This window comes from Pseudophryne corroboree, chromosome 4 (assembly GCF_028390025.1).
Source record: "Pseudophryne corroboree isolate aPseCor3 chromosome 4, aPseCor3.hap2, whole genome shotgun sequence".
Lineage (NCBI taxonomy): Eukaryota > Metazoa > Chordata > Amphibia > Anura > Myobatrachidae > Pseudophryne > Pseudophryne corroboree.
In genome coordinates this window covers 428,199,508-428,214,366 of record NC_086447.1, presented here as the reverse complement: position 1 = coordinate 428,214,366, position 14,859 = coordinate 428,199,508, and the positions used below count along the sequence as shown (strand labels likewise).

The window sequence follows — 14,859 nt, the reverse complement described above, 5'->3', positions numbered from 1 at the left end:
TGACTTAAAATGTAGTTAATTAAAATATAAAATATTTTAGTAATTTGATACTGATGTAACATCAAGCAGAAATGTTTAGTTTTTCCTCATTGAACATGAAAATGCCATGGTGGTGGTGTTGGGGTCCTTTTACCCTCTAGCTACATCTACCAACTTATACCTCCAGAACTATCCCTCACATTCTTTACATTTGAGGTCTGTGCTATACGCCTCTACCAACCTACTAATCTTCAAGTTGCTGTCATCTACCGTCCACCTGGCACTTCCTCCATATTCCTCAACAACTTTGCTTCCTGGCTTCCTCACTTCCTGTTTTCTGACATTCCCTCCATTATCCTAGGTGATTTCAACATCCCTATGGAAAACCCCACGAAATCCACTGCCTCTAATCTCCTTAACCTCTCCTATTAACTTTATCTCTCCCAGTGGACCACCTCACCCTCCCATGTGAACGGGAGCTCACTGAGTATGGTTTTCACTCACCGCTGCAATATTTGATTTCTTCAATTCCCCTTTTCCCCTCTGACCTCCACCTGCTGTCTTTCAACTTAACTATCTCTGCTTCCCCATCTCTCCCTCCTAAGGCTACCATCACTAAGCGTAACATTGAGGCTATTGACACCTCATCTCTATCCTCCTTGTTCGACTCACTTTTCTATCCTATTCTCTCTCATGCCCTGAACAAGCCACATCTCTTACTTCTGCTCTTGATTCTGTCGCTCCACCAACCACTATTCACCCTCGCAGATCAACACCTCAACCCTAGCACATCAACTGCACCAGATATCCTCAAAAATGCTCACGTACTGCCGAGCGACAGTGGAGGAAATCGCGCTCTAAGGCACACTTCCTCCATTTTAAATTCATGCTCTTATCCTTCGGTGCTGCCCTTTCCCTCGCTAAACAATCATACTTCAAAATTCTCATCTCTACCCAGTCTTCCAACCCCCTGCACCTCTTTGCCACAGTGAACTCCCTCTTCAGGCCACTACCACCTCCTCTCCCTTCCCCATTGTCTGCTCTTGACTTAGTCACTTATTTTACATCCAAGATTGAATCCATATGTCAGTACATCACATCCAATCAGACCAACCACCAGCCACCACCCATCCCTTGCCACCCCGTCCCTTCCCTCTCACCAACTCTGACCTCTTTCTCCAATGTATCTGGTGAGGAAGTCATGGCCCTCATCCGTTCCTCCCCACCACCCCACTTGACCCTATCCCCTCCCGCCTTCTCCGCTACCTATCTCCTTCTGCCTGTACCCATCTTGCCCACCTTCTCAATCTCTCCCTCTCATCAGGCACTGTCCCCTCTGCCTTCAAGCATGCTCATTTCACCTATTCTTAAAAACCTATCCATGATCCAAACACCCTCTCCAACTATCGACCCATCTCTCTCCTCCCTTTTGCTTCCAAACTCCTTGAGCATATTGTCTATCACTGCCTCAGTCTTTCTTTCCTCCAACTCACTGCTTGACCCATTCCTGTCTGGTTTCCGTTCTCTCCACTCCACTGAAACTGCCCTGACAAAAGTCTGCAATGGCCTCCATGCAGCCAAATCTAAGGGCCACTACTCTCTGTTTATTCTTCTTGACCTCTCTGCTGCTTTTGACACTGTGGACCACCCTCTCCTGCAAATCCTTCACTCTGTTGGTCTCCGTGATACTGCTCTCTCTTGGCTGTCCTCCTACCTCTCTGATCGTTCTGTCTCCTCTCATGACACTACCTCAACCCCACTTCCACTAACCGTTGGTGTCCCCTAAGGTTCAGTTCTTGGTCCGATCCTTTTCTCTCTCTATACTTTCTCTTTAGGTGAACTCTGTTCTTTTAACTTCCAATGTCACCTCTATGCTAAAGGCACTCAAATCTACCTTTCCTCCCCTCATCTCTCCCCGGCTCTCCTCATTCGTACCTCCATCTGTCTCTCTCTCTCTTCCTGGATGTCCCAGCGCTTTCTTAAACTCAACATGTCTAAGACTGAGCTGATCATATGCCCACCCTCACGCACAACCTCACCTCCCACAATCTCATTCATTAATGGCGAGACTACTCTAGCCCCCAAGTACGCTGTCTTGGCGTAATCCTTGACCCCTACCTCTCCTTCACACCACACATTCAGCACGTCTCACAAACCTGGGTGAGAAAAGGATAAGACCCTTTCTCACCCAGGATGCCACCAACATCATTATCCACTCACTGATTATTTCCAGACTGGATTACTGTAATCTCCTCCTAACAGGCATTCCTGACAATGACCTCTCTCCACTCCAATCTATCCTGAATTCTGCAGCCTGGCTCATCTTCCTCGCCAAACGCACTACGTCCACCTCCCTTTTCCTACAAGCCCTTTACTGGCTTCCCTTAGCTTTCAGAATCCAATTCAGACTTCTCACACTCACTCGCATAGCACTCACCCACTTACATCTCTGACCTTCTCTCCCTTTACTCTCCCACCTGTCCTCTTCGCTCTACTAATGCACGCTTACTCTCCTGTCTTCTGATTACTTCCTCCCACTCCTATCTCCAAGATTTTTCATGTGTTGTTCCCTTACTCTGGAATTCTCTACCTCACCCCCTCAGACTCTCCACCTCTCTACAGAACTACAAACGGGCTCTTAAGACCCACTTTACCAAACCCAGCCAAATCTTATCCTAATCCTCTGTCCCATGCTCGGTCTACCCCATCTGTGTCACCCCTGTCTGTCTGCCCCTCCCCTTTTAGAATGTAAGCTCTCGCGAGTAGGGCCCTCTTCCCTCATGTGCTTATCCTTTTCTTTAATAATCCTCAACTGCCCAAATTGTGTAGTCTACTGATGTAGTTATGCTTAGTTACCCTGTACTTGTCCTATATTGTCTTCCACTGTAAGTCACTGTTTTCCTGTTTTGATTATGTGCATATGTACTCTGTAATTGGGTGCTGTGGAACCCTTGTGGCGCCATATAACTAAAGGATGATGATGATAATAAATTCTGTTCTGATGATTAATTTTCATTGCCCAGAACCACTCTCAAGAGCTGTCATTAGAACATGGAGATTCAAGAAGACAGCAGTCCAACCAGCACAACTATCGCACTAGGGCTACCCTAGAGGAACCTGCTGAGCAAATGGAGGATATGGAGAATGAAAATAGCTCATCTGATGTGAGATTTTTTTAGAGTTTGTTTATATGACTTTATTACTTACTCTGTTCCTTTTTTTGCATACATTGTGAATGTGTGAGAATGCTACGCTTGTTGTGTATTTTCGGTCTTTGATTTTGTGTAGTTGATTTCTATTTGCATTTTGCAGTCATTATTTTATGCATTCAGTTAAATACAGAAGATATAGTTTTAAGTGGTTTAAATTATCTTTTCTTTTTTTCCATGGGGAGATACTGGTTTTACCATCAGCCTTACTCCACTGTATCTAGTGCCTCCATGGAAATGAAAAGGATTTTTTGTACTAAAACCTTTTTTTTTTTGTTTTGTTTGTTTACTAGGATGCAGATGCTGAAAGCGAAGCAGTAGTGGCCAGTGGTGCAACATCAGAAGATGAAGAAAAACCAGACTGGAACAGTGATGGCAGTAGTTCAAGGTAAATGACTACGCCTCTTAACAATAAGATAGGGTTAATAGAGAAAATTAATGACATTGTCTCTATGGCAGCTAATGATGTACACTTCCAATAACTCCTTACAGGGCATTGGCCACTTTCAAGCAACTAACCCTACTTTCTGTTTAGCTCTTTTTGTTGCTCAAAGAAGACATTTGTATTTTTGTTACAGGAGGTTGGGCAACATTTTCTATTGCTTATTGTTTTTCCCCCTGTGACCAGATGTGCATAATCGTGGGGAGGGGTTGGTTTTTCAGATTTGTATTTGGGTACTTATTACCATTGGTAGCTCATTGTCACAGACCACTCCTACTGGTGTTACTTGGACATGAGTTATTCACCAGCTGTTAGAGAACAGTTACTGCCAGCATCTTAAAGTTCTAGCTTATGCATGCAGCACCTTTTTGCTGGTGGTTGTGGCAGATCCTTCATGGTAGGTTACTTTAGAGTTTAGCTAATTGCACCTACTTGAGGGCAAAACTTGACCAGCTGGATATGGCTGACCTAATGTGCTATTTGCTGATTTCAGAGGTGTTGCGCGCCTTCAGAATCCTGACAATACTCCCCCAAAAAGCAGTTTTAAATATATTTGAAAATTGTTAAGCACATTTAAAATTCATCTACTTAGTCACTGCCCCAAGAATGCCTTTTTATGAATTACCACCTAAGGAACATAAGCTCTGACACAATATATATTCATACAGTTAACACTGAAGGCACCCTTGTGAAGGACACTAAAGTTCTCCAACAGCACTGCAGGGGTGTAGTAAAAGAAAGGGCTCTACCATGGTGACATGTTGTGGTTATGAAATTGCTAATACTTTTATTGAAGCTTGTTTTAAGTTATTCACATCTTACAGTGACTACTCAAGTGATTACTCAGACTGGACTGCTGATGCTGGAATCAATCTGCAACCACCAAAGAAAACACCTAAGATTAAAAGCAAAAAAGCAGAAAGCAGCTCTGAAGATGAAGAAGGAGCTGAAAAATGTAAACAAAAACAAAGTAGAAAGGAAAGAAAGAAGGCAGTTGAGGAGAAAGATGGACCATCCCCAAAGAAAAAGAAGCCAAAAGAAAGGAAGAAGGTAATGAACCTTCTGTTGATATAATGGTGTCCTTTTGATACGCATTAATGTGTTTGTAGAAATTCATAGCATTTTGCTGCTGCCGGCCCCTAGTTTCTACCCAGTCTGCGTATAAGGTTATAGTACTACTGTTTTCCAATGACCATGATTTGTTACACCATATCCTCTTTTTCTGGTGCTTTCCTGTTTTTACAGTTCTTGTATGCTTTTGTTTACTGCTTCTTGACACTTGCCTGTCTTTGTCAAACCATGCAGATATGTTATACATGATCCATACTTGTTACATATGAGTTTATATATTCAGATAGAAAAAGAACTTAAGCTTACAATGCATCGTTAAGCAATTATTCAATCTACAGACCATATGGGTTTTAGAATGGCTTTAATTTTCAAATGTTCACTGAATAAAACTCTTCTGCCTTTAGCGGTTACCAGTTGCAGCACTAACTGAACAAGGCTTGACCCTCGAAGAATGGCTGCCTTCTGCGTGGATTACAGACACCGTTCCAAGGCGATGTCCATTTGTACCGCAAATGGGTGACGAGGTTTGTTCTTATATTGGACATATTTTTCTGTACATTTCATTTTTCAGAAAAATATATATTTTCAACATCAAAATATTTTGTACACGTTTAACCCCTTCACATATTGGGAACAAAAATGTCACGTCAAGTTTATACTGTTGACCATGTGCAGTGCCATTGCCGATAGCTATCATTTAGTGAAAGGCTGGATTTCCTGTATTGTATTTATCCATTATCCAGTTTAAGTTCCTAGCCATGAGCAGAGAATAACTCCATTTGTCTGGAGCCGAATAGATTAAGATTTGTATAGATCATGCAGGCCCTATAGGTCGTTAACAGCTGTTAGAGCAGCTTCTATTGTGAATTTTCACTTATTTTTGTAAACTACTTTAGACAACTTCTCCACTAATTATGTCAGAAGTCTGTCATGGAAAATTTGCGCTCGATACGCTATACACTGTTACCCTATATACTTTCTCCTGGTCTCTTACCTGTGGGGTTTTCTTGGGATTAGAAGTGATTACTCGTGGTCAACATAGTGTTGGACAGCAGCATTTCACTAACAACATTGATAAACTTTGGAATTCCATATGCTTGCAAACATCTTGTGCATCTATTAAAGACCATAAAAAAAAAAAAAATCTATTTAAATGTTAAGTGCGGAGACACCACTTCAGCCTAATGAAAACCAGTTCTGTAGAGGTGACCCAGAGGAACTACAGGATGAGGTGGTAGAGCAGGGCGTTTTCAACGTGCAGCCCTCCAGCTGCTGTGAAACTACAGATCCCAGGATGCACTGCCACAAGTTCAGTTTGCAGTCTTAGCAAAACTGTGGCAGGGTGTCCTGTAGAGGATGTATCGTCGAAGTAAGAAAAATGTATGCACTTCTGACTTTAAACAAATTGTGGGGATGGTATGAGCCACATTGAATTTTGAAAAGAGCACGTTGAATGTATGAACTTTATTTCATGTTTAGGTTTGCTTGACGTCATATTATTCCTGCACCAGATATATTAGTCCTTCAGACAGGACAGTTAGATGGTGATCGAACACCTTGGTCAAGTTTTTAAGGAAACCAGTAGTACTTCTACGTGAGGTGTCTAATCTAATTGAACTGTGACCAGGAGATGGTCACGTGATGTGTGTTGCTATTTGGATATCTGTAGTATGTTTTCCTATTTAAAAGACTTGTAATTAAAAAAGTTTCTCTGACGTCCTAGTGGATGCTGGGAACTCCGTAAGGACCATGGGGAATAGCGGGCTCCGAAGGAGGCTGGGCACTCTAGAAAGATTTATGACTACCTGGTGTGCACTGGCTCCTCCCACTATGACCCTCCTCCAAGCCTCAGTTAGATTTTGTGCCCGGCCGAGGTTGGATGCACACTAGGGGCTCTCCTGAGCCTTTAGAAAGAAGGATAGAAATTAGGTTTTTTATTTTCAGTGAGACCTGCTGGCAACAGGCTCACTGCAGCGAGGGACTAAGGGGAGAAGAAGCGAACCTGCCTGCTTGCAGCCAGCTTGGGCTTCTTAGGCTACTGGACACCATTAGCTCCAGAGGGATCGACCGCAGGCCCAGTCCTTGGTGTTCGGTCCCGGAGCCGCGCCGCCGTCCCCCTTACAGAGCCAGAAGCAAGAAGAGGTCCGGAAAATCGGCGGCAGAAGACATCAGTCTTCACCAAGGTAGCGCACAGCACTGCAGCTGTGCGCCATTGCTCCTCACACACACTTCACACTCCGGTCACTTAGGGTGCAGGGCGCTGGGGGGGGGCGCCCTGAGAAGCAATAACACCTTGGCTGGCAAAAATACCACAATATATAGCCCCAGAGGCTATATATGTGGAATATACCCCTGCCAGAATCTAGGAAAAAGCGGGAGAATAGTCTGCGGAAAAGGGGCGGAGCTATCTCCCTCAGCACACTGGCGCCATTTCTCCTTCACAGATCCGCTGGAAGGAAGCTCCCTGGCTCTCCCCTGCAGTCTACACTACAGAAAAGGGTAAAAAAAGAGAGGGGGGGGGCACTAAATTTAGGCGCAGTATACAATTATATTGAAAAAGCAGCTATAGGGGACATAACTCAGTTAGTCCCTGCATTATATAGCGCTCTGGTGTGTGCTGGCATACTCTCACTCTGTCCCCCCAAAGGGCTTTTGTCGGTCTTGTCCTCTGTTGGAGCATTCCCTGTGTGTGTGCGGTGTGTCGGTACGGTTGTGTCGACATGTTTGATGAGGATTATGATGTGGAGACGGAGCAGATGCCTTTAGAAGGGATGTCACCCCCTGCGGGGCAGACACCTGAGTGGTTGAGCTTATGGAAGGAAATGAGTGCACGTATAGACTCCTTACATAAGAAATTTGACGACATGCCAAATGTGGGACAGCCGACTTCTCAGCTCGTGCCAGTCCAGGCGTCGCACGGGTCTTCAGGGGCTCTAAAACGCCCGCTACCTCAGACCGCAGACCCAGATGTCGACACGGATACTGACACCAGTGTCGACGACGATGAGTCTAACCTGATGCCCACTAAGGCCATTCACTGCATGATTGAGGCAATGAAAGAGGTGTTACACATTTCTGATATAAATACAGGTACCACTAAAAAGGGTATTATGTTTGGGGAGAAAAAACTACCTGTAGTTTTTCCCCCATCAGATGAATTAAATGAAGTGTGTGAAGAAGCGTGGGCTTTCCCTAATAAAAAATTGGTGACTCCTAAGAAGGTACTAATGGCGTTCCCTTTCCCGCCAGAGGATAGGTCACGTTGGGAAACACCTCCTAGGGTGGATAAAGCGCTCACACGTTTGTCTAAAAAGGTGGCACTACCATCTCCAAATACGGCCGCCATCAAGGAACCTGCTGATAGAAAGCAGTAGGCGATCCTGAAGTCTGTATATACACACTCAGGCATTATACTTAGGCCAGCTATTGCGTCAGCTTGGATGTGCAGTGCTGCCGCTGCGTGGTCAGATAAACTGTCAGAAAATATTGACACATTAGACAGAGACACGATCCTGCTAACCATAGACCATATCAAAGACTCAGTCTTATATATGAGAGATGCACAGAGGGAAATCTGCCGACTGGCATCTAAAGTAAGTGCATTGTCCATTTCTGCTAGGAGAGGCTTATGGACTCGCCAGTGGACAGGAGATGCAGATTCTAAAAGGCACATGGAAGTTTTGCCATATAAGGAATTATTTGGGGATGGTCTCTCGGACCTAGTTTCCACAGCAACGTCTGGGAAGTCAGCATTTTTACCCCATGTCCCCTCACAGCCTAAGAAGGCGCCGTTTTATCAGGTTCAGTCCTTTCGGACCCAGAAAAACAGGCGTGGAAAAGGCGGGTCCTTTCTGTCCAGAGGCAGAGGTAGGGGAAAAAGGCTGCAACAAACAGCAGGTTCCCAGGAGCAAAAGTCCTCCCCCGCTGCCTCTTCCAAGTCCGCCGCATGACGGTGGGGCTCCACAGGCGGAGCCAGGTACGGTGGGGGGCCGCCTCAAGAATTTCAGCGATCAGTGGGCTCGCTCACAAGTGGATCCCTGGATCCTTCAAATAGTATCTCAGGGGTACAAACTGGAATTCGAGGCGTCTCCACCCCACCGGTTCCTAAAATCTGCCTTGTCGATTGCTCCCTCAGACAGGGAGGCGGTGATAGCGGCAATTCACGAGCTGTATTCCCAGCAGGTGATAATCAAGGTACCCCTACTTCAACAAGGCCGGGGTTACTATTCCACACTATTTGTGGTACCGAAACCGGACGGTTCGGTGAGACCCATTTTAAATTTGAAATCCTTGAACACATACATAAAAAAATTCAAGTTCAAGATGGAATCGCTCAGGGCGGTTATTGCAAGCCTGGACGAGGGGGATTACATGGTATCCCTGGACATCAAGGATGCTTACTTGCATGTCCCCATTTACCATCCTCACCAGGAGTACCTCAGATTTGTGGTACAGGATTGCCATTACCAATTCCAGACGCTGCCGTTTGGACTGTCCACGGCACCGAGGGTATTTACCAAGGTTATGGCGGAAATGATGATACTCCTTCGAAAAAAGGGAGTTTTAATTATCCCGTACTTGGACGATCTCCTAATAAAAGCGAGGTCCAAGGAACAGTTGTTGGTGGGAGAAGCACTATCTCAGGAGGTGCTGCACCAGCACTGCTGGATTCTGAATATCCCAAAGTCACAGCTGGTTCCGACGACACGGCTACTGTTCCTGGGTATGATTCTGGATACAGTCCAGAAAAAAGTGTTTCTCCCGGAGGAGAAAGCCAGGGAGTTGTCGTCATCTCTAGTCAGAGACCTCCTGAAACCAAAACAGGTATCAGTGCATCACTGCACGCGGGTCCTGGGAAAGATGGTGGCTTCTTACGAAGCAATTCCCTTCGGCAGGTTCCATTCCAGAATCTTCCAGTGGACCAGTGGTCCAGATCGCATCTTCAGATGCATCGCTTAATAACCCTGTCTCCAAGAACCAGGGTGTCTCTAATGTGGTGGCTGCAGAGTGCCCATCTTCTAGAGGGCAGCAGGTTCGGCATACAGGACTGGGTCCTGGTGACCACGGATGCCAGCCTTCGAGGCTGGGGGGCAGTCACACAGGGAAGAAACTTCCAAGGACTATGGTCGAGTCAGGAGACTTCCCTTCACATAAATATTCTGGAACTAAGGGCCATCTACAATGCCCTAAGTCTAGCAAAATCCCTGCTCCTACACCAGCCGGTGCTGATCCAGTCAGACAACATCACGGCAGTCGCCCATGTAAATCGACAGGGAGGCACAAGAAGCAGGATGGCGATGGCAGAAGCCACAAGAATTCTCCGATGGGCGGAGAATCATGTACTAGCACTGTCAGCAGTGTTCATTCCGGGAGTGGACAACTGGGAAGCAGACTTCCTCAGCAGACACGACCTCCACCCCGGAGAGTGGGGACTTCATCCAGAAGTTTTCCAGATGCTGGTAAACCGTTGGGAAAAACCACAGGTGGACATGATGGCGTCCCGCCTCAACAAAAAGTTGAAAAGATATTGCGCCAGGTCAAGGGACCCTCAGGCGATAGCTGTGGACGCTCTAGTCACACCGTGGGTGTACCAGTCGGTTTATGTGTTCCCTCCTCTACCTCTCATACCAAAGGTATTGAGAATAATAAGAAAGCGAGGAGTAAACACAATTCTCGTGGTTCCGGATTGGCCAAGACGAGCGTGGTAACCGGAACTTCAAGAGATGCTCTCAGAGGACCCGTGGCCTCTACCGCTCAGACAGGACCTGCTACTGCAGGGGCCCTGTCTGTTCCAAGACTTACCGCGGCTGCGTTTGACGGCATGGCGGTTGAACACCGGATCCTGAAGGAAAAGGGTATTCTGGAAGAAGTCATTCCTACGCTTATTAAGGCCAGGAAAGATGTAACTGCAAAGCATTATCACCGCATATGGCGGAAATATGTTGCATGGTGCGAGGCAAAAAAGGCCCCAACAGAGGAATTTCAGCTGGGTCGATATCTGCATTTCCGGTAAGCAGGAGTGAATATGGGCCTAAAGCTAGGCTCCATTAAAGTACAGATCTCGGCTCTGTCGATTTTCTTTCAAAAAGAACTAGCTTCAGTACCTGAAGTTCAGACATTTGTGAAGGGAGTGCTGCATATTCAGCCCCGTTTGTGCCCCCTGTGGCACCTTGGGATCTCAACGTGGTGTTGAGTTTCTTAAAATCACATTGGTTTGAGCCACTTAAAACCGTGGATCTAAAATATCTCACATGGAAAGTGGTCATGTTATTGGCCTTGGCTTCTGCCAGGCGAGTGTCAGAATTGGCGGCTTTATCATGTAAAAGCCCTTATCTGATTTTCCATATGGATAGGGCAGAATTGAGGACTCGTCCCCAGTTTCTACCTAAGGTGGTGTCAGCGTTTCACCTGAACCAGCCTATTGTGGTGCCTGCGGCTACTAAGGATTTGGAGGACTCCAAGTTGCTAGACGTTGTCAGGGCCCTGAAAATATATGTTTCTAGGACGGCTGGAGTCAGAAAATCTGACTCGCTGTTTATCCTGTATGCACCCAACAAGCTGGGTGCTCCTGCTTCTAAGCAGACTATTGCTCGCTGGATTTGTAGTACAATTCAGCTTGCACATTCTGTGGCAGGCCTGCCACAGCCAAAATCTGTAAATGCCCATTCCACAAGGAAAGTGGGCTCATCTTGGGCGGCTGCCCGAGGGGTCTCGGCTTTACAACTTTGCCGAGCAGCTACTTGGTCAGGGGCAAACACGTTTGCAAAATTTTACAAATTTGATACCCTGGCTGAGGAGGACCTAGAGTTCTCTCATTCGGTGCTGCAGAGTCATCCGCACTCTCCCGCCCGTTTGGGAGCTTTGGTATAATCCCCATGGTCCTTACGGAGTTCCCAGCATCCACTAGGACGTCAGAGAAAATAAGAATTTACTCACCGGTAATTCTATTTCTCGTAGTCCGTAGTGGATGCTGGGCGCCCATCCCAAGTGCGGATTGTCTGCAATACTTGTAAATAGTTATTGCTAACTAAAGGGTTATTGTTGAGCCATCTGTTGAGAGGCTCAGTTGTTTTTCATACTGTCAAACTGGATATAGTATCACGAGTTGTACAGTGTGATTGGTGTGGCTGGTATGAGTCTTACCCGGGATTCAAAATCCTTCCTTATTATGTCAGCTCGTCCGGGCACAGTGTCCTAACTGAGGCTTGGAGGAGGGTCATAGTGGGAGGAGCCAGTGCACACCAGGTAGTCATAAATCTTTCTAGAGTGCCCAGCCTCCTTCGGAGCCCGCTATTCCCCATGGTCCTTACGGAGTTCCCAGCATCCACTACGGACTACGAGAAATAGAATTACCGGTGAGTAAATACTTATTTTTTTTAAAGCTTGTATTCCAGTAATTTAATTTTGAGATGCAACACTTTTATATCTGTGTGCGACTGAGTTTCTGAATCTGCATATAAAGCACTACAATGCAGTGGTCATGACTTTTTTTCTATATGAAGATCCTTTGTGCTTCATATACAGACTTGCGGGTGTATTCAATGCATGTTGGATCCTCTCTGACAGAGAGGATCCAACAGTGCAGCATTCAATTAGTGGGCAGATCTGACAGGTTTTGCCCGTTTCCGACAGTGCTGATCTGACTTTTTTTTGAAGTTGGATCAGCATTGTCGAAAACGGCCCAAAAAAGTGTCGGAATTGGCCGCTAATTCGACAACACGTGGTTCCGCGGCTGATCCACATGTTTTCTGACAAGTCGGAAAAACGGCAGCTCCACTGAATTGGTTGAATCCTGATTCGACCTAAAAAAGTCGGAAACTGCAGTCTTTCTGACTTGATGGCAGTTCTGACTTCAATACACCCTTTAATTGCACATGGATATAAAAGTGTTGCATATCCTGCAAAGTCTCCTGGTGTACCCTAGTTGCAATGTGTTGCGAAGAAGACATACATTATTCGAACAAAAGCATTTGGCCACACCTGTTACTGAATTTGGGTGTTTAAATCAGACCTGTTGCCACAGGAGTATAAAATCAAGCATCTAGCCGTTCAGTCTCCATTTGCAAACATTTGTGATACAAAGTGGGTGTTCTGAAGAGCTCAGTGACTTAAAGCATGGTACTGTGATAGGATACCACCTTTGTAATAAGATGGCTTGTGAAATTTTATCCTTGGTGGATGTCCCACTGTCAACTGTAAGTGATATTGGTAAAAAGTGGAAGCGTTAAGGATCAACAGCAACTCAGCCACGAAACGGAAGACCACATAAAATCAGAGCGGGGTTGACGACTGCTAAGGCGCATGGGGCATAAGTAACCAACGCTCTGCTAATTCTATAGCTGAAGAGTTCCAAACTTCCACTGGCATTAATGTACAAAAACTGTGCGGTGGGAGCTTAATGTAATTGGTTTCAATGGCCGAGCAGCTGCAAGCCTCACATCACCAGGTTTAATGCCAAGCGTCGAATGAAGTGTAAAGCACACCAACACTAGACTGTGGAGCAGTGGACACAAAATCACGCTTCTATGTTTGACAGTCAGATGGGTGAGTCTGGATTTGGCGTATGCCGGGAGAATGTTACCTGCCTGACTGCATTATGCAAACTGTGAAGTTTGGTGGAGGAGAGATAATGGTATGGGGCTGTTTTTCAGGGTTTGGACTAGGCCGCTTATCTCCAGTGGAGGGCAATCTGAATGCTTTCGGCATACCAAGACCTTTTGGACAATGCTATACTTCCAACTTTATGGCAACATTTTGGGGAAGGCCCTTTTCTTTTCCAACATGACACTGCCCCAGTACACAAAGCAAGGACATGGTTTGAGTTTGGTGTGGAAGAACTTGCCTGGCTTGCACAGAGCTCTGACCTCAACCCAATCGAGAACCTTTGGGATGACTGGAATGGAGATTGCGAGCCAGGCCTACTTTTCCAACAACAGTGCCTGACCTCTCAAATGCTCTACAGAATCAATGGGCACAAATTCCCAGACACACTCCAAAATATTGTGCAAAGCCTTCCAAGAAGATTGGGAACTATTATAGCTGCAAAAGAGGGACCAACTCCATATTAAAGTATATGTATTTTAAAACATTGTCATTACAGTCCCTGTTGGTGTAATGGTCAGGTGTAAAGTATATGTATTTGAATACAATGTCATTACAGTCCCTGGTGGTCTAATGGTCAGGCGTCCGAAATCTTTTGTCCACCAGGGGTATATGCAATTGCGGTTGAATTTCTGGACTTTTTCGCCAAAAAAATAATAATCGGCAATGCAATTCAGTACTTTCCGTCAAAAAAACGGACTTTCAAAATTCGACTTTTTGAAATTCGACTTTTGTCAAATTCGACTTTTCTGCAATGATACAAGTGCTGCAATTCGACCAAAGTATATTCAATTGAAGTTTGGAAATTCGACAACAGTGCTTTTAGACAGTAAATTTGTCATTTTCAATCCGCCACACTTTGGTGGGTGAAACTAATAAAAAAAATTTAAAACATGTTTTTTTTTGTGTTTTTTTTATTGATAATAGCATATCTATTTATATTAGAAGGGATTAGGTACTTGGTTTGTCTTTTTTGGAGGCACAAGTATTATTTATATATTTTTTACAAAAAAAAAAAATATATATATATATATATATATATATATATATATATATATATATATATATATATATATTTTAGATGGAATGGTAAAATTCAGAAAAAAAATGGCGTGGGGTCCCCCCTCCAAAGCATAACCAGCCTCGGGCTCTTCGAGCTGGTCCTGGTTCTAAAAATGCGGGTAAAAAATTGACAGGGGATCCCCCGTATTTTTAAAACCAGCACTGGGCTCTGCGCCTGGTGCAAAAAATACGGGGGACAAAAAGAGTAGGGGTCCCCCGTATTTTTTACACCAGCATCGGGCTCCACTAGCTGGACAGATAATGCCACAGCCGGGGGTCACTTTTATACAGTGCCTTGCGGCCGTGGCATTAAATATCCAACTAGTCACCCCTGGCCGGGGTACCCTGGGGGAGTGGGGACCCCCCCAGCCACCCAAGGGTCAGGGGTGAAGCCCGAGGCTGTCCCCCTCCATCCAAGGGCTGCGGATGGGGGGCTGATAGCCTTGTCAAAATTGAAAGAATATTGTTTTTTCCAGTAGTACTACAAGTCCCAGC

At 45.3% G+C, this 14,859-nt stretch overlaps 1 protein-coding gene across 2 annotated transcripts in view; it reads left to right on the top strand.

The window, feature by feature from the left end:
* Nucleotides 1-14,859, top strand: part of PHIP (pleckstrin homology domain interacting protein) — a 546,843-nt gene that overhangs the window by 265,621 nt on the left and 266,363 nt on the right. For both annotated transcript variants that reach the window (XM_063916855.1, XM_063916854.1), the window contains exons 21-24: nt 3,003-3,143; nt 3,482-3,576; nt 4,455-4,680; nt 5,106-5,225. In XM_063916855.1, coding sequence (XP_063772925.1) covers nt 3,003-3,143; nt 3,482-3,576; nt 4,455-4,680; nt 5,106-5,225 — 582 coding nt within the window. The remainder of the gene's footprint in view (nt 1-3,002; nt 3,144-3,481; nt 3,577-4,454; nt 4,681-5,105; nt 5,226-14,859) is intronic.